General features: G+C 43.7%; 1 protein-coding gene across 5 annotated transcripts in view; it reads left to right on the top strand.

The window, feature by feature from the left end:
- The window catches only part of LOC137369848 (ALS2 C-terminal-like protein), a 179,869-nt gene that overhangs the window by 100,244 nt on the left and 56,301 nt on the right, over positions 1-23,324 (top strand). For 4 of the 5 annotated variants that reach the window (XR_010975026.1, XR_010975027.1, XM_068031456.1 and 1 more), the window contains 7 exons: positions 1,866-1,932; positions 3,882-4,084; positions 6,978-7,043; positions 8,627-8,722; positions 12,838-12,999; positions 17,701-17,812; positions 19,973-20,050. Coding sequence is in view for 3 of the 5 variants with exons in the window: in XM_068031456.1 (XP_067887557.1) it covers positions 1,866-1,932; positions 3,882-4,084; positions 6,978-7,043; positions 8,627-8,722; positions 12,838-12,999; positions 17,701-17,812; positions 19,973-20,050 (784 nt within the window). In the remaining 2 variants the exon portion in view is untranslated. The remainder of the gene's footprint in view (positions 1-1,865; positions 1,933-3,881; positions 4,085-6,977; positions 7,044-8,626; positions 8,723-12,837; positions 13,000-17,700; positions 17,813-19,972; positions 20,051-23,324) is intronic. The other variant, XM_068031458.1, reaches the window with a different exon arrangement.

Here is a 23,324-nt window from a genome sequence, read left to right on the forward strand (position 1 = left end):
CAGGCCAGCTTGAACTTGTGCCAGCTTCAAGATTTTGTGCCACCTAATTCAGGTGTGCAAGCACTCAAAAGCACACCTAGCACTGGCTGCATGCTGCAATCATGTAAATGAGTTGGCAAGACAAAGTTTGTGCGTTGCTGGCAGCAAGAATTAATGGGCGTGGGTTAATCACGCATCACAATCCCCCACACCTGTTTTCAAATCATTTCCAACTTTTTCCCTTTTTTACCTATTAGAGGAAATGATATTCACAGATAACTCAACAATGATGTGAAGGCTACAGGAGACCTCGCGATGCAGTTGCTGTGCTCAGTTGTAGGGCGATTATCCCCCTGGTCTACTCTAACTTTCCTGTGACAATGGCCTGATGTTTAATCGTCAACTGAAAGTCATTCTACGTCATGTACAGCATTCTGGAAACTTCATTTTTAGTTTTCATTGCCTTGCACCAGCACAGCATTCCAAAGATAAGTTGGTTTCAATGGTATCAGAGGATGAAAGTTTCATAATGGATCTTGGGACACAATAAAAAACTCTCTTGAATCCTTGTGTTTATAGAGAAAGTAAAGATATTGTTATCAAACTGATATATGTATCTGCCAGAAGGTCAGAACTACACAGATAACAAAACTGCTATCTTTATGCCACTTTTGTTAACCATGAAGGTGCCTTGAAGATTTGGGTTGATTGACATTTTCCAGAATGCCGTTGCTAGCAGATTCTGGAAACGCGGTTCGTTGATGACAAAATGGAGTCATAGCATCAAAGGGACTTTTCACTATAACCTCTGCCGCTCGAGATTACAACAATATCATTCTACAGAAGCCTTCATGGAGTTACTGAATAATTTATGTAAATTGTATAAAACTCCTTGGGTCAAGCATCCAAATTTTTTTACTTCATTCTGTGTGGAACTGGCAAGAGTATCTCTGCATGTTTACTCTTGCTAGAAGATTGTGGATTTGAGGCCGACTCAAGGACTTGAATTTAGAAGTTAACCTGACCCATCACTGCAGTTCTGGGGGAGTGTTGTGTAGTTGGAGATGAAGTAACTTCGCAGGACAGGAGGCTACAGTTCTTGGTGGAGCTCCACTGAACAAGTAATGCAAGTATGGTTAGTTTCTTAAGGCACTTAATTATTAATCATCAGAGCTACTTGACCTTCCAGTAGTAACTGACATCTGTTATGAGCTGTGCTACCAGGAATCCGGTTATGTCAGGGTGGAACATCTTACCTGACAATCGAGAGAAGAGATCCCTCCTTTGGGGCAGTGTTACTCAATGCAAGGTCATCAGCAAACTTCCATTTCTAAAGCAATTGTGGGCTTATTAGAATTGTGTTCTGGAAGACCCTGGGAATTGGGAGTAAATAGGGATGGAATTAATGCAGAAGCAAAAGCCATCCACCTTCAGGCTGTCTTCTCTCTAGCTTGTGAGCAGTAATGGGAGTTGATAATTATCCAGTGATATGTAGTGGTCCACTGATGTCCTGCAGCACTCTGGGTGAATCATTCAGTAGAATTGTGTTGTCTATCTTGGTTAAAGTTAAGCCAATAACATTGCTTCATCTCCTCCTCCATGCCCCCACCACCACCCCGCCTTTGGTATAGCTCCTGTATTGGTTATTTTCCTTAAAGCCTTTTGTAATGACAAGTGTCAGCACTGATCCAAAGCGAGCACCTGACCAATTTTAGTGAAAACTCTGGAAATTTCTTCCTAACTGAGCCAATCATGGCCCATGGTTTTCCATGACATATCACAGGGTGTAACTGTTTAGCCAGTAGCTCCTAAAGTCTTTTCCACTCAGACGCTTGGAGTCCCTCCCTGAACACCATATCAACAAAATGTATTTCTATTTTGTTCAGAAATCAATTGAAGATCATTGTCCCAGAGGAAGAATTTATATTCATCCTGCAGGATTCCCAGGATAAGGTGAGCAAAGAATTTGGATTCTTGTCAAAAGCGCATGGGGATTGATGAGACTTCATCATCCCTGTGATCTGAGTTCCAATGCAGTTTAGTCCGATGGAATGAATGCCCAACATTCTGACTGCTGTAGGGTCTTTTGTGAAATGTATTTTGCAACTCTGAATGTAGTTATTCTTTGGCCTAAGATTACATCTCAAAATGATCCATAATTGGCTCCAAACTTTCATTTCAGATAGCTGTGTGGGAATTGAAAGCTCACTGGTGATTCTGAGCTTGGAGTGAACCCATGCTGGAGGAAGACTTCTTCTGGTTGTATGTTAGCGACAACATGCTATGCATTAGCTCACTGTTGCCACTTTGACTAATTCGGCATCCTTCTGGCCTCTGAGTCAGAAGGCTGAAGGATCAAGCCCCACTCAAGGACTTGAGAACATGATGTACACTAATAGTGCAGTACAATTATAAGGGATTGCTTCATTGGTAGAGGTGCTATGCTTTCGATCAAATGTCAAACCAAGGCGCTCTCTGCTTTGTCCAAGATCCCAAGGCACTATTTCAGAATGTCAAGAGCTTTTCTGTGTCCTGAATGGTATTTACCTCCCTACCAAAAGCAGATTAACTGGTCATTTATCTCATTGTTGTTTGTGAAGTGTGAATGTGATCAAACTGGATGACAATGTAACAACAGTGATTACTCTATAAAAGTAATTCTTTAGCTGTGAAGTGCTTTGGGACATTCTGAGTATGAAATAAAAAGCAAGTTTTTTTCTTTGCTATTTTTAGTGAAATCCTAAATTCATTCTTTTAGAACACTTTTGGAGACAGTGAACATAGGAATTCTTCCCAGAACATTGCTTTGAATAGAGGGAGCTTCACCCTAGGGTTAATTTTAACACTCTCCACCAGACAGAAAAGGGATCTAGTGGCATTAAAACTGGACAGTATGTGCCATGCATGCTCCATCCAGTTGAATTAGGGGGTGAAGCGTAAGAGGTCCTAAGGAGATAAGTAACTTATTTTTGTGGGGCCTGGAGAAGCAGGACTATGACCCCTGGACTTACCTACCTGTCTATCAGTTGAGTCGTTATCCATGCCAGCCTGGAGCCGCAGAGCTGCAGTGGGGATGCCAGTTTGGGGCTTGCAGCTCTGGAGTGACACGTTAATGAGGCCAAGCCCCCTAATTGGACTAGGCCTCTCGCTGGCAGTATTGGACGTCCAGCCCTCTCAATCGTTTGGCCTCCCACCTGAGACTTACCCTCATGGCAATCCAATGCTGGCATCATGTGTAAGTGCTGCCTAACACCCATTGTAAACTCCTCCTGCCCATTTACTGTGCTTTAATGCACCCAGAATAACTAAAAATGCATTTGATTCAATCACGCAAATGTGAGATGTCAGCAGCATTTCATAGCTTTCCATCCAGGCCAATTTCTGAAACATTCTACAATACTTACTGGGTCATTCCTGGATCAGTGGTAGCCCCCTTGTCTTTTGAGTTGGAAGGTTGCAGAGTGAAGCCCCATTAAAGGGATTAGAGTGCAAATTCTAGGCTGAGACGTTAATGCAGTACTGAGGGGTGCTGTGCTGTGAAGGTGCTGTCTTTTGGATGAAATGTTCGACTGAGGCCCTGTCCACCTTCTCAGGTGGATGTAAATGATCGTATGGCATTATTCGAAGAAGAGTAGGACAGTTCTTCTGATGCCCTGCCTAACATTTATATTCAAGAACATTACCGAAAGCAGGCTATCCAGTTATCGACCTCATTGGCTGTTTGTGCGATATTGCTGGACACTAACTGACTGCTATTTGTCTACATTACAACAGCGATTGCAACTCAAAAAGTACTTCGCTGTAAAGTGCTTTGGGATTTCCTGAGGTTGTGAACAGTACAATATAAATGCAGATCCTTCTAGCATATTCACCCTATCGCTTTCTGTTCTTGTGATTCACAGATGGTGTGGTTTTGGAAACTGAACCAAGCCATTCGACAGCACTTAGATGGCAAGTTAGATTTCCCTTTGTGGGGCGAAGAAGGCACTGAGAATTCATGCAATATGCCTACTTGTCGTTTTGCTTCCTACACTTTTATCAACAACCCTCGATTTAAGGATGCAGTTTATGAGGGAGACTGGGATCGGGGGAAACCCCAGGGCAGGTATATGTTTGTTTAGAATTTATTAGCCCTTTCAACAAGGCCTAACTGTGAAGTACCAAACTAGAATTTATACTTGAAATTGCTTGGAAATTTTATCGTGGTGTAATATTGTGCTATGAAGGGAGTGCAATGAAGGTTCACCAGACTGATTCCTGGGATGGCAGGACTGACGTATGAAGAGAGATTGGGTCAATTGGGCTTGTATTTGCTGGAGTTTAGAAGAATGAGAGGGGATCTCATAGAAACCTACAAAATTCCAACAGGACTAAACAGGCTAGATGTAGGGAAGGATGTTCCATTGGCGGGGGAGTCCAGGACCAAGGGTCACAGTCTAAGGATAAGGAGTAAGCCATTTAGGACTGAGATGAGGAGAGATTTCTTCACCCAGAGAGTGGTGAACCTGTGGAATTCTCTATCACGGAAAGCAGTTGAGGCCAAGTCATTAAATATATTCAAGAAAGTGGTAGATATATTTCTTAGGGCTAAAGGGATCAAGGGATATGGGGAGAAAGCGGGAACGGGGTACTGAGTTTGGATGATCAGCATTGATCGTATAGAACGGCGTAGCATCTCGAAGGGCTGAATGGCCTACTCCTGCTCCTATTTTCTATGTTTCTAATATGTCTGAGCAAAATGAAGCTGGACTGCCTATTGTCTGTTCCAGATAGTGATTTATGTATGTACAATGAAACCTTTTTCATATATACTCCCATGAATAGCTTTTGCATTGAATTCTGAGAAATGGCAGCAGTGAAATAGTGCAGGGAGAATGAGAGAGGAGCATTGATCAGCTGTAGGGAGCAGTGAGAGAGGATCATTGATCAGCTGTAGAGGGCAGTGAGAGGATCATTGATCAGCTGTAGGGGGCAATGAGAGAGGAGCATTGATCAGCTGTAGAGGGCAGTGAGAGGATCATTGATCAGTTGTAGGGGGCAATGAGAGAGGAGCATTGATCAGCTGTAGGGGGCAGTGAGAGGATCATTGATCAGCTGTAGGGGGCAATGAGAGAGGAGCATTGATCAGCGGTAGGGGGCAATGAGAGAGGAGCATTGATCAGCTGTAGGGAGCAGTGAGAGAGGAGCATTGATCAGCTGTAGGGGGCAGTGAGAGGATCATTGATCAGCTGTAGGGGGCAATGAGAGAGGAGCATTTATCAGCTGTAGAGGGCAGTGAGAGGAGCATTGATCAGTTGTAGGGAGCAATGAAAGAGGAGCATTGATCAGCTGTAGGGGGCAGTGAGAGGATCATTGATCAGCTGTAGGGGGCAATGAGAGAGGAGCATTGATCAGCGGTAGGGGGCAATGAGAGAGGAGCGTTGATCAGCTGTAGGGAGCAGTGAGAGAGGAGCATTGATCAGCTGTAGGGGGCAGTGAGAGGATCATTGATCAGCTGTAGGGGGCAATGAGAGAGGAGCATTTATCAGCTGTAGAGGGCAGTGAGAGGAGCATTGATCAGCTGTAGGGAGCAGTGAGAGAGGATCATTGATCAGCTGTAGAGGGCAGTGAGAGGATCATTGATCAGCTGTAGGGGGCAATGAGAGAGGAGCATTGATCAGCTGTAGAGGGCAGTGAGAGGATCATTGATCAGTTGTAGGGGGCAATGAGAGAGGAGCATTGATCAGCTGTAGGGGGCAGTGAGAGGATCATTGATCAGCTGTAGGGGGCAATGAGAGAGGATCATTGATCAGCGGTAGGGGGCAATGAGAGAGGAGCATTGATCAGCTGTAGGGAGCAATGAGAGAGGAGCATTGATCAGCTGTAGGGGGCAGTGAGAGGATCATTGATCAGCTGTAGGGAGCAGTGAGAGGAGCTGTAGCATTGGTGCTTATTGTATTACGGTTCTTCTGGTGTTTTGCTTCTTTTTAAATCTTTTGCCTAACTCAGTAAACTATCTGCAAAGTTTCTTGGTGGTTAATTAAGATTCCACCCTTTCTGTCGCATTGTATTGCCTCTAGGTCTGTTTGTGTGCCCGTACCTTATAATCTTGTCTGGTGTAATGCATTTTTGATCACAGTTTGAGGAAAATATCTTGATCCCACCAGCTTTATGGAATGATCCGGTGAAGTCAGTGTTCTCAGTCCTGATTTGGTTGAAAAACTGGCCTTTGGAACTGACTATCCTACACCTGCTGACCACATTTTGCTAATGTTCCTAACTCCAGAATTGACCAATCCAGGTGGATAGATAAATATACTGTTGAATAATGTGAAAAAAAAACAATGGCATAAATAATCTTGCAGCTTTGTTTACAAGTTTATATATTATGTTGCAATATTTTATAAATATGGCTATGGAGTGCAAAAGCAAAGAAGTAGCACTAAACTTCAACAAACTCTTAGTTAAGCTACAGTTGGAACATTGTCCAGTTTGGTTGCCTTACTTGAGGAAGGTTGGCAAGATTGTGGAGGAGGTGCAGAAGGTGGAAATAACTGCTGAAATGCAGGTTCAGTGGTAACTTACAAAAGACAATTGGATATGTACTTGAAAAGGAAAACATTTGTCGGGCTAATAGGAAACTAATTGGGAAAGTCTTTCCAAGAGCAAGCATAGGCACGATGGCTGAAAGGTGCCTTCTGTGCAGTAAGATTCTGTGAAGAGAATGGGTAAAATGATAACGCCTTATTTCTGTGAGCAATCCCTCTCAGTGAGGAGCTTTCATTCCCAGGGTATGCAAGTCAGCAGACCATGTGCCCATAACCCCTGATGGGTAGAAGCTGTGGGTTGTGGACTCACGAGTTTCTGATCTGCACTCCCTGCCAATGCTGTTTATCACCAGGTGAGCCTGATTGTGGAATCACCCCCTTCATTCCAACTTTACCACCATCTTGAATTTTCTGGGACTAAAGTCGCAGATGGTGGCAGTCAATTCGTAACCGGTATTTTCATTACTTTAGTGGAATCATGAAGTGGCCAGATGGACGAAATTACGCTGGAACTTATGAAGAAGGTCAGGAACATGGGTAAGAAATGTCAAGACCACCTGCTTCCACCTCCATAACATTGCCTGACTCCACCCCTGCTTCAGCATCTGGTACTGAAACTCTCTTCTAGGCTTGACTGTTCCAATGCTCTCTTGGCTGTCCTCCCATCTCCCACTCTGCAAAAACTTGAACTCATCAAAAACTCTGCTGCCCGTATCCCAGCTTGCACCACGTCTTGTTTACCCACCTGTGTGCTTGCTGACCTACACTTGACTCCCAGTCCGGCAACACCTCAATTTTAAAATTCTCATCCTTGTTTTTAAATGTCTCCATTGCCTTGCCCCTTGCTTTCTATGTAACCTCCTCCAGCCCACAACCATCTGCACTTCTCTAATTCTGGCCTTTTGCACATCCGCTATTTTCATTGCTCCACCATTGGTTGGCATGTTTTCAGCTGCCTAAGCTCTGGAATTCCCTCCCTAAACCTCTCCGCCTCTCTACCTCTCTCTTATCCTTCAAGACGCTCCTTAAAAACCTAACTCTTTGACCAAGCTTTTGGTCATCTGTCCTAATATCTCCTTATGTAGCTCATTGTCAACTTTTGTCTGATTATCCTCTTGTGAAGTGCCTTGGGATGTTTTACTATGTTAGAGATATTGTACAAGTGCAAGTTGTTGTGTAAAGTGTAACTTTTTCAACTGTGAAATATTTGTCATTTCTTTGACTAAGGGTGAAGGGCTTGGTTGGCGAAGTAAATGGAGACAGCCATTTAACTCTTGAGTGGGGCTAAAATCCAGCTCAAATTGATGAGGGAGATCTGCTGTGTCTGATGTCTTTTGAAGATCCAAATTGAAGGGAGTCTGGTCAGTTAGAGTTCAATTGCAAGAAAACAGCTTCTTTTAGTTGTAAGATCAGTACCTAATTGACTATTGCACATGAGATCAAGGTCAGCTCAATATTCAGGGTGGACTATAACCACTTTTCCAAGGGTGCCTGCCACTGTGGGCATCCTCCTTCTGAAACCCTCTTTTGAAATCTCTCTCTTTGATCAAACTTTTAGTCACCCATTCAATATCTCCCCCCTTTGGCTCTCAATTTTGTTTGATTATGCTCATGTGAAGTCTCTTGAGACATCTTTGCCATGTTATAGGTGCTTTCAATGTAAGTTGTTGCTATTTGCTTAAGGCAGCATTTAGAAGAGTGGCCCTCACGCTGAACAATAGAACACATTTTTAAATGGCTTGAAATGGAGCTGGCCTGAATGTTGTTGTGCTGCTTGAAGGGGTGGAAAGAAGCTGGAGTCTACATAATAAACCTAAGCATTCCGCATTAATTTCACCATCATGAATGTTCTGAAGCCTCTGCCCTCTAGGTGTCCTTTCTAACCGGCTGAGCACAAGGCTGAGATAGTCTGGCCTCTTCATAGCATTCCTTTAGCAAAAGCACAAGAAAAGGAGAGAGAACAGCATTGAATCTGGCTTGGTCACCATCATGCAGCTTTGAACAGAGGCACAGCAAGGCTGCTGATGGTCATAGGTGGATGGAAGCAGGAGGGGCCCTGGGTAAATTGAGAATAGCACTGATCTCTAGTAGTACTAGTAACAACTTGTGCTTTGTTTCAGCTTTGGTGTATATGTTACTCCTGGAGGGCCTGAGATCTTTGACTGTTATAAGTGCCACTGGAAAAGGGGGAAGATGAATGGCTATGGCATCTGTGAGTAAGTACATCTGATCATTGATTTCACATGGTCAGCTCTCGGGCTGTGAAACTAGAAGGTTCTGCTTTAGTGACTCAGCTCCCAGAAGATTCATACTATCTGTCCTTGATTAATTCAAATTAAGCACTAATTTTATCCCTCATTATGGATGTTAAAAATTTGCCCACAACTGATGTTAAACTAACCAGTTTATAAAGGTCGGAGGCTGGGAATTCTGAAGCGAGTAACTCTCCTCCTGACTCCCCAAAGCCTGTCCACAAGGCACAAGACAGGAGTGTGATGGAATACTCTCCACTTGCCTGGATGAGTGCGGTTCCAATAACACTCAGAAAGCTCAACACTTTCCAGGACAAAGAAGCCTGCTTGATTGGCACCCCACCCACAACCTTTGACATTCACTACCTACACCAGTGGTGCACAGTGACAGCAGTGTGTGTCATATACAAGATGTGCTGCAGCAACTCACCTGTCTCCTTCGACAGCACCTTCCAAACCTGCAACCTCTTCCAGCTAGAAAGACAAGGACAGCAGACGCACGGGAACATCACCATCTACAAGTTCTCCTCCAAATCACACACCATCCTGACTTGGAACTATATCGCTGCTCCTTCACTGTCACTGGATCAAAATCCTGGACCTTCCTCCCTAACAGCACTGTGGGTGTACCAACAACAGAGGGACTGTAACGATTCAAGAAGGCAGCTCACCACCACCTTCTCAAGGTCAATTAGGGATGGGCAACAAATGCTGGCCTTGCCAGCAATGCCCACATCCCATGAAATTAATTTAAAAAAACTCACTAGTCTGTCTTTCTCTCCCTTCTTGAACAGAGATCTTACATTGGCTACCTTCCACCCACTGGCATGATTGCCATATTCAAGGAGGATTGATAAATTGTGGTCAGTGCCTCTACTATCTCCTCTCTGCCAGCCCAGTGACTTATCCACCATTAGTCTGCTATTTTTGTTTAACAAATTCCTTTTCTACAATTATCTCTAAACATCGTTCCACTTCCATTCTTTGTGAAGAATTTTTTCCTGTATGTGTTGTTAACTGGTTTAGTTAAGATTACAGGAATAATTTTATGAACTTGTGCTTCCAGCTAATACAGCACACCTATAGAAGAAATTTTGTTTGTCAGCACTTCAACTGTATAGGATTAGTGTGAAAATACGATTGTAATTTTAAAAATTCACTCATGGGATTTGGGCATCGCTGGCTAGGCCACCATTTATTGCCCATCCCTAATTTCCCTTGAGAAGGTGGTGGTGAGCTGCCTTCTTGATCTGCTGCAGTCCATGTGAGGTAGGTACACCTACAGTGCTGTTAGGAAGGGAGTTCCAGGATTTTGACCCAGCGAAAGTGAAGAAATAGCAATATAGTTCCAAGTCAGGATGGTGTGTGGCTTGGAGGGGAACTTGCAGGTGGTGGTGTTCCCGTGTATTTGCTGCCCTTGTCCTTCTAGGTAGTAGAGGTCGTGGGTTTGGAAAGTGCTGTCTAAGGAGCCTTGGTGTGTTGCTGCAGTGCGTAGATGGTACACACTGCTGCCACTGTTCGTCGGTGGTGGAGGGAGTGAATGTTTGTGGATGGGGTGCCGATCAAGTGAGCTGCTTTGTCCTGGATAGTGTTGTTGGAGCTACACCCATCCAGGCAAGTGGAGAGTATTCCATGACACTCCTGACTTGTGCCTTGTAGATGATGGACAGGCTTTGGGGAGTCAGGAGGTGAGTTACTCGCTGCAGGATTCCTAGCGTCTGACCTGTTCTTGTAACCATGGTATTTACATGGCTACTCCAGTTCAGTTTCTGGTCAATGGTAACCCCCAGGACGTTCATAATGGGTGATTCAGTGATGGTAATACCATTGAATGTCAAGGGGAGATGGTTAGATTCTCTCTTGTTGGAGATGGTCATTGCCTGGCACTTGTGTGGTGCGAATATTACTTGCCACTTATCAGCCCAAGCCTGGATATTGTCCAGGTCTTGCTGCATTTCTACACGGACTGCTTCAGTGTCTGAGGAGTCAGGGATGGTGCTGAATCATCAGCTAACATCCCCACTTCTGACCTTATGCTTGAAGGAAGTTCATTGATGAAACAGCTGAAGATGGTTGGGCCTAGGACGCTACCCTGAGGAACTCCTACAGTGATGTTCTGGAGCTCAGATGATTGACTTCCAACAACCACAACTATCTTCCTTTGCAGTGAATATGACTCCAACCAGTGGAGCGTTTTCCCCATGATTCCCATTGACTCCAGTTTTGCTAGGGTTCCTTGATGCCACACTTGGTCGAATGCTGCCTTGTTGTCAAGGGCAGTCACTCTCACCTCAACTCTGGAGTTCAGCTCTTTTGTCCATGATTATACCAAGGCTGTAAGGAGCTGAGTGGCCCTGGCGGAACCCAAACTGAGCGTCTTTGAGCAGGTTATTGCACTGTTAATGACACATTCCATCACTTTACTGATGATCGAGAGTAGACTGATGGGGTAGTAATTGGCCAGGTTGGATTTGTCCTGCTTTTTGTGTCCAGGACATACCTGGGCAATTTTCCACATTGCCGGGTAGATGCCACAATTGTAGCTATCCTGGAACAGCTTGGCTAGGGGTGCGGCAAGTTCTGGAGCACAGGTCTTCAGTACTATTGCTGGAATGTTGTCAGGGCCCATAGCCTTTGCAGTATCCAGTGCCTTCAGTTGTTTCTTGATATCACGCGGAGTGAATCAAATTGCTGAAGACTGGCATCTGTGATACTGGGGACTTCAGGAGGAGGCCGAGATGGATCATCCACTCGGCACTTCTGGCTGAAGATTGTTGCAAATGTTTCAGCCTTATCATTTGCACCAATGTCCTGGGCTCCCCAGTTATTGTGGATGGGGATATTTGTGGAGCCACCTTACCCTGTTGTTTAATTGTCACAATGTATTGTGCTGACATTGTCTGTAATTTGATCCTGATTAATTGTGGCCTACAGTGGTCACTGTCTTCTTAGGCACTCCCTCGGGATTGAGGATGACTTGCTTCCACGACGGTACAATGTGTTCTGAGATGGCTGATAAGTTCACTGCATGATCTGCAGGCTCTGCCACATGAGGGGCAGGTGGTGCTGGAAGGGCCAGGGAGATGAGTAGTTTGGAGGTGTGTGAACTCCCTCCGACGCCTCGACTTCACCTCTGCATGTTCCTGACGAAGGCCTTGAGGTTTACGATGCCTTCCCGAATGGGCTTTCTCCATCTAGGACCGTCACGAGCTAGGGACTCCCACAAGTCAACAGGGATGTTTGATCTCTGCAGGGATGCTTTGAGGACCTCTCTAAAGCATTTCCACTGTCTTCCTGGGAGACTTCTGCTGCAACCATCATATTGACTGCCAGGTTGCACTTTCTTTAGACCAACTGGCTGGCTATGACATTTCATTTGATTGTCCTAGCCTTCTGGTGCGAATTGTACAGATGCACTGGTATTCCATGTACCAGATGACGCTACTCAAACAATTGTTGGGTGGAGTTAAGAGCCCTAGCTACCATCCCAGCTGGTAGGGGAGGGAGTGTTTTCAGTTGGGGCTGTAGCAAAGGATAAAACTTCAAAGTGGGAGCTTGGAGGAAGGGCTTTTGGCAAAATATCCTGCCAGCTTACCAACTGGTAACATTACAATTGGGCACTTTTAATGACCAAGGGTGCTGGAATCTTTTTTCTCTTCCCTGCCACCCCTCCAGTTCCCATTGTCTCCTTCCTCTTATCCTTGCTCCTATCCAGAAGACAGTCATGCTGAGTTACAGTTGTACAAATGCTGACAGTTCTCTGATGCCCAATGCAAGTGGCTTGTCAAGGGTAAGCCTAGATGTTGACTGGCATAGCCAGTTATTGCATCATTTTATTCTGCCATTTGCAGCTGGGCTGCTCCTAGCTTTTCCTGATCTCTCTCTCAATTTCTGGCAGGGATCACTGGATACTGATCAGGAACAGTAACCCTGGCTGGGATTCCAAAGCCTCCTGACATCATCTTGGCTGAGTTAAACTCAGCACAGACTATGGATTGAACCTGAGTGCTTCATGGGCTGTTCCACCTAATACTACGCAGCTCAGTCTGAAAACATAAATAAAACCAATTTGTTCCTAGGTACGGAAATGGCATGACTTACAAAGGTTACTTCCAAGACAATCAACGGCATGGATTTGGAATTCTACACAGCCCTAGTTTGGAAAATCTTCCCTTTAAGTATGTGGGGCATTGGGAGAATGATAAGAAAACAGGATATGGAGTATTTGATGACATTGACAGGTGAGGCAATCTAATCAGTTGTACTGTATTACAATATTGAGTCAGGAAGGGGAAAAGACCAGCCTAACTCTTACTTGTTTCTCACAAAACAACTTCTTACACCCACCTCTGTAACTGACCTCAGTCAATCCAGGATGATGGGTGAACATTGACTTTATTTGCTGACAATGATACTCCCAAATTTTGGCCAGTGTCAACCCATTTTTTAGACCATAATGCAAAACTAGCAGTCAGAAACAAACATTTAATTGTCACTTAACAATTAAGAGATGCCTCCTCAAGCTCCCTTAATAGCTGAGAGAGTTTAGCCACTGAATAGCTGATCCATATAACCAAGGAAGGTCTCTGTTAAGTTAACTGATCTCAATTTGGGTGGCAGTTGTCTCTAGGTTAGATAAGGTTGGGGTCCCACCCACCAATATTAGTTGGAAGTGCATGCAAGGTCTATGGTGGGTGTGGACAGGATAGGACTCGGCTCTGAGATCCCTCCCCCATGGTTCAGTCACATTGGTTATCTCAGATCCTACATGAGTAGTGGCAACTAGGTGAGGCAACAGGATACATAATGCACATGGAACATACCCAGCAGTTAGTTAATGCACTCAGAGGAAGAGAGGACAAACAGATGTCTAATTAATTAATAAATCAGCTATCCTTTTTGGAAGGTGCACACTTCTGTTTCATAGAATCATAGAAATTTATAGCACGAGCACTAACCCTAACTAGTGTTTTATATAGCTCCAGCTTAACCTCCCAGCTCTTATATTCTATGCCTCAGCTAATAAAGGTAAGCATCCCATCTTGACCACCTTATCTACCTGACGAGCCACCTTCAGGGATCTGTGGACATGCAGTCCAAGGTCCCTCTGTTCCTCTACATTCCTCAGTATCCTACCTTTTGTGATGTATTCCCTTGCCTTTTTAGCCTTCCCCAAATGCATTACCTCACACTTCTCCAGACTGAACTCCATTTGCCTCTCTGCCGCCCACCTGACTCGTCAGTCCATTGATATCTTCCTGCACTCTCCAGCTTTCTTCTTCGTTATCAAACACACAGTAATTTTTGTATTGTCTGCAAACTTCTTAATCATACCTGCAAAATTCCTAATCATTGGTATATATCACAAAAAGCAAGGGACCTAGTACTGAGCCCTGCTTGTCTGCACTTACTTGAATAATCCTTGTGAACTTGTGCTGGTAGCAGACACGATTCATAAATTGCAATTAAGGTGACAATCCTGCCAAACCTTGATGTAGTGCAGGGGTCCCCAGTAGTCTTCAGCAAAGGTCCACTTACCTCAGTCCTTGATCTTACTGAAGTCGCGACTAGATCTGGTGCAAGCATTATTTCAGATTCTTTTGCTGTAAATTTATACACAAAAAAATCTACTCAACTAATTATATTTTCTTTGTTTAGTTTTGTTTGGAAATTAACCAACTCTATTTCATATGATGCTCAAGCTGTGTTTCAGGAAATAAGGGCATAGGAACAGGAGTAGGCCATCTAGCCACTTGAGCCTGTTCTCCCATTCAGTTAGGTCATAGCTTATCTTTCCTGAACTTCATTTACCTACCTTTGCTCCATATTCCTCAATACCTTTACCCAACAAATATGTATCAATCTCAGTCCTGAAAACTTCAATTGATCCAGCATCATTGATGCAGCATCTAGACACTTTTGATGAGAGACCTCCAGATTTTCATTAGTCTTTATGTCACTGTAACTGGCTTAGCACTAATTTTAACATTGTGCTCCATGTTTAGATTCATCTACCAGAGCAAATAGTTTGTCTGCATCTACTCTGTTGAATCACTTCTTCATTTTGAAAACCCCTCAAACTTCTAATTTTAAGGAAATATAAACTGTTGAGTCCATGACGACTCTCTATAGGAGACTTAATGCAACCAGTCCTGAGGGCTTAAAAGGTTAAGTTCTGTTATCATTCCTGCAGAATGTCAAGTCAGTGATGTCCACAAAGCTCTCCATTCAGTTATGTTCAAGAATAAATGTCAACTTGGCTCAGTTGGTAGCACACTTGATTATGAGTTAGATGGTTGTGGGTACCAACTCTGCTCTGAATTTAAGTACCTGATCCAGGGCTGACACTTCAATGCGGCACTGAAAGAGCATTTGAAGGTGTGGTTTTGCGGGGGGTCAGGAGGTGGAAATTCAAAACTAATTTGTGGAAATATTATTGCAATGAGTGAATGGCAAATCTATGTAACAGGCTCCCCAGGAAGATGGTGGAAGCAGGAAATATTGATTCATTCAGATATGAATTAAATTGATTGCTTTCAGAAAATAATATTGTGGGATACAGTGTATTAGTAATTGGAGATATGAAATATGGTAAGTGTAGTATGTTTGAGAGAATTAGGTGACTTTAAACAGATGGTTTGCAAAACTTTCAAACACTGAAGGTTTTCCTCATCTCATGCCTGGATCTATTGCAGACTAATTGTTAGAATCAAGGAATGGTTACAGCACAGAAAGAGACCATTCACCCTGTTGATCCCATGGAGGCTCTCTGCAAGGGCAATTTGGCTAGTCTCACTCCCTAGCCCTTTCAGGTGCTTATCCCATTCCCTTTTGAAAGCCACAATTGAATTTGCCTCCGCCACTCTTTTGGACAATACAGATCATAACTATTCACTGCATAAAAAAAGCTTTTCCTCATGTCGCCTTTGGTACTTTTGCCAATTACTTTAAATCTGTGTTCTCTGGTTCTCGGCCCTTCTGCCAATGGGAACCATTTCTCTATATCTACGCTGTCTAGACCCCTCATGATCTTGAATACCTCTATCAAGACAGAGATACATATAAACATATGAACATATGTACTAGGAGCAGGAGTAGGCTATTCGGGCCCTTGAGCCTGCTCCGCCATTCTATAAGATCATAGCTGATCTGTTTGTGGATTCAATTCCACTTTCCTGCTGACCCCCAATACCCTTTGACTCCCTGGTTTGTCAAGAATCTTTCTACCTTGGCCTTAAAAACATTCAATGACCCTGCCTCCACCGCTCTTTGGGGAAGAGAGTTCCACAGACTCACGAGCCTCTAGAGAAAAAATTTCTCCTCAACTCTATCTTAAATGGGAGACCCCTTATTGTTAAACTGTGCCCCCTAGTTTCTGTCTCTGTCACAAGAGAAAACATTCTTTCAACTTCCACCCTGTCAAGTCCCTGTCAGGATCTTATGTGTTTCAATGATTAGTCAAGGACTCCATTATCATTGTATCATGCAACCACCAGAATGGTAGAAGGGAAACTAGATGGACCGTAGCTATTTTTTGTCTAATAAGTCCTATGGTGTTTGTTGGATCTTGTGGATGCATTGGCTGCATATTTGCCTACTTAACAATGGCTACACTTCAAAAGCAATTAATTGGCCACAAAACACAGTGAGACATCTGAAAATGTGTAATGCAGTACTTCGATATGTTGTTTTCAATTTACTGCAGTCGGCTTTCAGCCCACCCATGCTACTGTTTCCTTTCTGGCTGGTCAGTCATGATTGTGTGATGAGCAAAAGTGGAAGAGCTCCTTGGGAGTCCAGTTGCAAAGAGAATTTTGCTTTGTATCTAAGCTGTGCTGTACAAGGTGTGAAAGAAAGTGTTTGGTCAATGTAGAGGAAAGTTTACTCTATATCTCGCCAATGCTATACCTGGCCTGAGAGTGTTTGATGGGAGTGTTTAACCTGAAGCCAGCATGAGTCAGTTCAGTAGGAGAGTAGAAAACTGGGGCAGAAGGGAAGAAGTGTGTGATAATAAATGTTTGTTCAAATAACAATTGCTTATCTCTACTTGATGGGACTTTGCTTTATTTTTCTAACTTTAGTTAAAAATGAAATTTAAAAATTCTATGGTTATATATAGGAGTTTAATCCGGACAAATGTGAGGTAATGCATTTTGGAAGGTATAATGCAGGTGGGAGGTATACAGTAAATGGCAGAACCCTTAGGAGTATTGACAGGCAGAGAGATCTGGGCGTACAGGTCCACAGGTCACTGAAAGTGGCAACGCAGGTGGATAAGGTAGTTAAGAAGGCATACGGCATGCTTGCCTTCATCGGTCGGGGCATAGAGTATAAAAATTGGCAAGTCATGTTGCAGCTGTACAGAACCTTAGTTAGGCCACACTTAGAATATTGCGTGCAATTCTGGTCGCCACACTACCAGAAGGACGTGGAGGCTTTGGAGAGGGTACAGAGGAGGTTTACCAGGATGTTGCCTGGTCTGGAGGGCATTAGCTATGAGGAGAGGTTGGAAAAACTCGGATTGTTTTCACTGGAACGACGGAGGTGGAGGGGCGACATGATAGAGGTTTACAAAGTTATGAGCAGCATGGACAGAGTGGATAGTCAGAAGCTTTTTCCCAGGGTGGAAGAGTCAGTTACTAGGGGACATAGGTTTAAGGTGCGAGGGGCAAAGTTTAGAGGGAATGTGCGAGGCAAGTTTTTTACACAGAGTGTAGTGAGTGCCTGGAACTTGCTGCCAGAGGAGGTGGTGGAAGCAGATACGATAGCGACGTTTAAGAGACATCTTGACAAATATATGAATAGGAAGGGAATAGAGGGATACGGGCCCCGGAAGTGCAGAAGGTGTTAGTTTCGGCAGGCATCAAGATCGGCGCAGGCTTGGAGGGCCGAATGGCCTGTTCCTGTGCTGTACTATTCTTTGTTCTTTTGTTCTTTGTTAGGGGAGAGAGGTATATTGGCACATGGCTGGAAGACTGCAAGCATGGGAATGGCATTGTTATCACACAGTCAGGACTCGGCTACGAGAGCATCTTTGAATACAACAAGTTAGTGGTGAGTAGCAAGTAGTCAGTATGTTGACACAATATAGCTCAGACCATAAGTCTCTTAATCTTGTTAAACCGAGGCCCTGTTGCCTTCAGGCAGAAGTGAAATATCCAACAGTGCTGTCTGAAGAAGAGCAGGGGAGTTTCTCCAGTGTTCTAGTCAATATTTATCCTTCAAACTGTATTACTAAAATAGATTATCTGATTATTATCAAATTTCTGTGTGCAACTTGACTGCTGTGTTTCCTACATTACAACAGGGACCCAGTGATTGCATTTCAAAAGTATGTCATTGGCAGTAAAGCACCTTGGAATATCAGGAGATTTTATATAAATGCAAGTTATTTCTTTAAGTCTTTTACCTTTGCTGCCTTTGCAAGGTGATTACACTTCTTCTAACATTAGGGGGGTGCCTTTGGGACATTTGAGGTGCCACTGATGCCCATTGACTTATGAGCAGTTGAATTTGTGGGCTCTTTACCTTCCACCTCAAGAATGGCACACTTCTTTGTCAGATCTCAGTAATACCTCCATCATGCTGCTTGTTTGGTTCCTTTTGCAAACAGCATGCCTTCTGAGTTTTCCCCTTTTATTGACCACAGGCCTACTCTATGCTCCCTTCCTGAATTTCACCGCTCCCCACCACCCCCACCCCCCCCCCCCCCCCCCGTCCCGCCACCCAGCCCACAGTCCAGCTGATCAATTTCTGGCTGGAACTGTGTCTTTGTCCTACCCAGTGATATAATTCTGGGGTCTGAATGGGGTTTGTGTTGGGGCCGTCAGTAACTGGATGCCCTGCTATGCTGTACTTCCTGTAGGAAAGAGAGGGCCCAGCAACTTCAAGGCCCTTGTGTTCTATAAGATTAATTGATCATTCATCTCATGAAAAATGGTATTCACATTTGCTTAGAATGGTCACAGCACTTTAAAGAGTAATTCATTGTGTAAAATGCTTTCAGGCGGTTTGAAAGATGCACAGGAAATGTCCCACTAATGCAATAGATGATTCACTTTGGAAATAGATAGTTAGTCTCCTGTGTCTAGTGGCACATGAGGCAACCCTTTTCTTCCAATGCTGTCAGTCCAGATCTGGACTGATCTGAATAGCAACTTGCCTATCATCCAACAGATTGTTGATTTTCGCAGATGATGTTTATGCTTGTAAATCTGGAACAGACTTGTCCTGTCTCTGGGCTGTTTCTGTAACAAAAAGACAGGTTGTTAGCCTGACTCTGAACATCCTCTCAAAAGGCCAATGGACTGCCTTTAGTCTAGCTTCTACCTTTCAACCTGTTAGCTGCTGGCAGGCCCAACAAGCCATACTTCCACCAACATAGCTCTCTGGATCATAGAAAGCAAACCATCACAGCATGTCAAGGTCACTACACAAGGGAGGGTTTGGATATTGGAAACAGGGCACATTTTAGGATACTAAGGAAAGCATTAATCTCCCGGAATAATAAAATAATGGCGGGTGACTGAAGCCCATTGAGCATACACATGACAGATAATCGGACATGGGGGACCAAGGCTGAGATGCTTATTGTGTCCCAGTTTGTGCGGCAGGCACAGAGGTACCAACGCACAAGTTGTCCTTTAACTGCCTTTAGTTGCATTTAAATGAGTTGTCCACCTTTTAATGTGCTTGAATGTCAGAGCAGCACTCCAGCTGGCCAGCAACTGTTTGGAAGGAGCACTGATGGGGAGGCCACTATAACATTTGCAAATAAATTCAGGTACCTTTACATCCCTAGAACCAATGCCCATATGCTGCCTCTGCCTGGTGCCCCCTCCCCATGCATAGAAAGTGCCCAGCATTTAACAGATGGCCAATGGCACTTTGCTTTCTCCATAATGCACCAGTAATGCCAAGCTCAGATGGAATTAATGATCCCTTCATTTAACCTGTGCTATTCTTGACCTGGCAGTGCTTAATGGGACAGTATAGAGAGAATTTACCCTGCATCAAAACCGTGGGAGTGTTTGGGACTGTATAGAGAAACTTTTGTCTGATCAGACTGTCTTGATCTCAGAATGATGCTGAGGCTTAATACTGACCTCCTTCATCTTTAGCACTAATTCACCTTATTTCAATTTCTTCAAATCAAATGCTCTTTCCAAACTACTCAACGCCCAACATTTTATTTACTTTTTATACAATCATCAGGGTCCTGGAACAATTCTGTCAGAGGATGATTCTGCCTATGAGGGAGAGTTCACAGAAGAGCTGGTTCTAACTGGAAAGGTAGGACCTTTGTAATTGTAAATTGTGTGATAAGATATACTGGGGCTGGAATATAATTGAAAGAATCAAGTGGTTTAAGTATCAGGAAGGCCTGATGAACTAGTTCTCCTTTGTGAATTGAAAACACATACAGGGAATTTGGATGCAGACGTCATTGTGCTCTCTGTAATTTTCAATCAATTAGCAGAAACTTGTGCCAGCTGTGCTGGCTTCCATGCTCTAATTCCCGATATGCACTCCCAGTGTGCGACGCTGTGCACTGAATGTTAATTTGTAAAATACTCCGGATAGAATAGGGGGATCAGATGATTTATGTATGGAATAATAGGAGTTAGTTACAGGCTGGAATCTAATTGAGAGGCTTAGATGGTTTATATACATAATAGAACACCAACTTGCAATATAATGCTTTTAACATAGCGCATAACAGGAGTAATTGTCAAGCAAAATTTGTTACTGAGACACATAAGATATTAAAACAGGTGGGAAAATTTTTGGTCTTAAGGAGCATCTTGAAGGAGGAGAGAGGTGGAGAGGTTTGGGGTGGGGAAGTCTAGAGTGCAGGACCTTGGCAGCTGAAGGCATGGCTGCCAATGATGAAGTGTTTAAAATCTGGGATATTCAAGAGGCTAGAATTTATTTATTTTTATTGAGAGATACAGCACTGAAATAGGCCCTTCGGCCCACCAAGTCTGTGCCGACCAACAACCACCCATTTATACTAATCCTACATTAATCCCATATTCCCTACTACATCCCCACCATACCTACACTCGGGGCAATTTACAATGGCCAATTTATTTATCAACCTGCAAGTCTTTGGCTGTGGGAGGAAACTGGAGTACCCGGCAGAAAGCCACACAGTCACAGGGAGAACTTGCAAACTCCGCACAGGCAATACCCAGAACTGAACTCGGGTCACTGGAGCGGTGAGGCTGCGGTGCTAACCACTGCGCCACTGTGCCGCCCATTATATAAATTCAGAGACTTGAGGGTTGTAGGGCTGGAGGAGATTAGTGATCTTGGTGGTGAGGGGGTTGGCAGTATAGTGGCAATGGTGCTTGAGACCATAGAGGGATTTGAAAATAAGGGTGAGAATTTTAAAATTAAGGTGTTGCCGTACCAAGAGCCAACAGGGATAATGGATGAACAGGACTTGGCAGCAGAGTTTTGGATGAGCTCAAGTTTATGATTGATTCAAGGTATGTGGGGTGCAGCCAGGAGTGAGTAATAGGCTCGAATTCATTTGGATCAGCATTTGAGTTGAGCTGAAGTTGGTTGTCAGTGCAGATGCTGGCCACTTTGCAACTCGTGTAATCAATAAAGGATGATATTTTTGCCAAAGTCTCACTGGAGTTTTATAGAGTGACCATCTGCAGCTGATCATGAAGCTCTATGCCCAGTATTTGTATTTTTAAGAACAAGCCGAATTCAAAGTCTTTGTTCCACAGTGCTGCAGGCCACCAACATTGAGAAGGCTATGAAAGTAGGAAGCAATGATTAGGTGACATCAAACTTGGGTTTTAAAAGCCTGTGGATTGTAGGAGGTGGGAAGGTGAGGAAGGCCACATCTGTGAGGAATTTGAGTATAAAATAGTGAAATGAGCCATCATTGTAACACTGTAATAGCCCGTTAGAGGGCTTTTTAATAACTGTATTTTGCAATAACACAGGCATAAAGATTGCAGCATCTCCCCTACAGCAGTGCTCTCTCCCACTTGAGCAGAATAGACCACATCTTGTTTAAATACTGCAAATAGGCTCATTAAGCTACTGTATTTGGCTCTCAAATTTGAGAGGATAGAAGAAAGATAGCCACTAATGTAAAGGGAGAGAATAGTAGCTACTGATTTGGTTGCGATGGGTGGACAGAGAGAAGGGTCATCATATTTGCAGCGGGAGGGAAAAAGGTAGCCAGTGATTTTGGGGGAGGGTGGGGAATAGAAAGATAATCACTAATTTTGAGAAAGCGGGAAAGAATGAGCAACCAAAAAAATCCATTACATCTCCTTTCTAGTGTTAGTGATACGAAAAATTCTAACATGTTTTATGCCATGCTAAATTGCGGATTGTGCACAGTTGGGTCTTTTTTAATTAACTAGAGTTTTCCATCACACAACAAAACTACCTTTAGCATTATCAGTGCCAACAGTAGGCCCAATGGAATATTGAATCAGATTACTGACTTTGAGGGGAGACGTGTAGTTCACTGAATTTTTCCATTATCTCCAATGTTACAAGTGAAAATAGCTATGTCCTAATTTCTATGTTTCATGCTATGTATCTTGATAAAGAGTTAACCCAGTAGCTTGATGAATAAATGCATTTTATGGTGTGGTACTGAGAACAGATCAGGAGAGTTCCTGGTCTGTATTGAGTTCGTGAATCTCAGCTGAGATAGCAAGAGGGGAGCAGCAATTGGCCTCAACTTCTGTGGACGAGCAGGCTGAAATATTGACCAGTTGGGCTATCTAGTGAGGCTTGTTGGAGGTATGTGTGGTAGCTTGGTGGTTATAGAACTAGCCTTAGAACCCAGATGTTGTAAGTTTAAATCCCACCATGCCAAGTTGAGAAATTGAATTCAATAAATCTGGTTATTTGTGGACTGGCACCAGAAAATAGTAATGAATCTAAGGGATTTTCATAAAAACCCAACTGATGCAGTAATATCCTTCAGAGAAGGAAATCTGCCACTCCGATCTGGTCTGGCCTATATGTGGTTCTGCTATGTGGTTGACTCTTAATGACCTCATAGGAATGACCAATCAAGGCTGCCTTGTGTGACCCACAAAAGGGGAGATGGTGGCATCGTGGAAACATCACTGAACTAGTAATCCAGAGGCCCAGGCTGATATACTGGGGACATGGGGTCAAATCCCACCATAGCAGCTGGTGGAATTTAAATTCAATTGATTAATAAAAATCTGGAATTGAAGGCTAGATTCAGTAATGATGTCATGAAACTATCATCAATTTTCATAAAAACTCATCTGGTTCACTAACATCCTTTAGAGAAGGAAATCTGCCATCCTTACCTGGTTTGTAACTCCAGACCTACAGCAATGTGGTTGACTCTTAACTGCCCTAGCAAGCCATTCAGTTGTCGAGGGCAATTAGGGATGGGCAACAAATGCTGGCCTTGCCAGGGATGTCCACATCCCGTGAAAGAATAAAAGAAATGACAAATATAAACAGTGTGTGTGAGCACTGGCTGAGGAACACTTCATTATGATGGAACTCACAGTTAAACAGTCTATATCAGTCCAGAACCACA

This window comes from Heterodontus francisci, chromosome 5 (genome assembly GCF_036365525.1).
Source record: "Heterodontus francisci isolate sHetFra1 chromosome 5, sHetFra1.hap1, whole genome shotgun sequence".
NCBI classification, from domain to species: Eukaryota; Metazoa; Chordata; class Chondrichthyes; order Heterodontiformes; family Heterodontidae; genus Heterodontus; species Heterodontus francisci.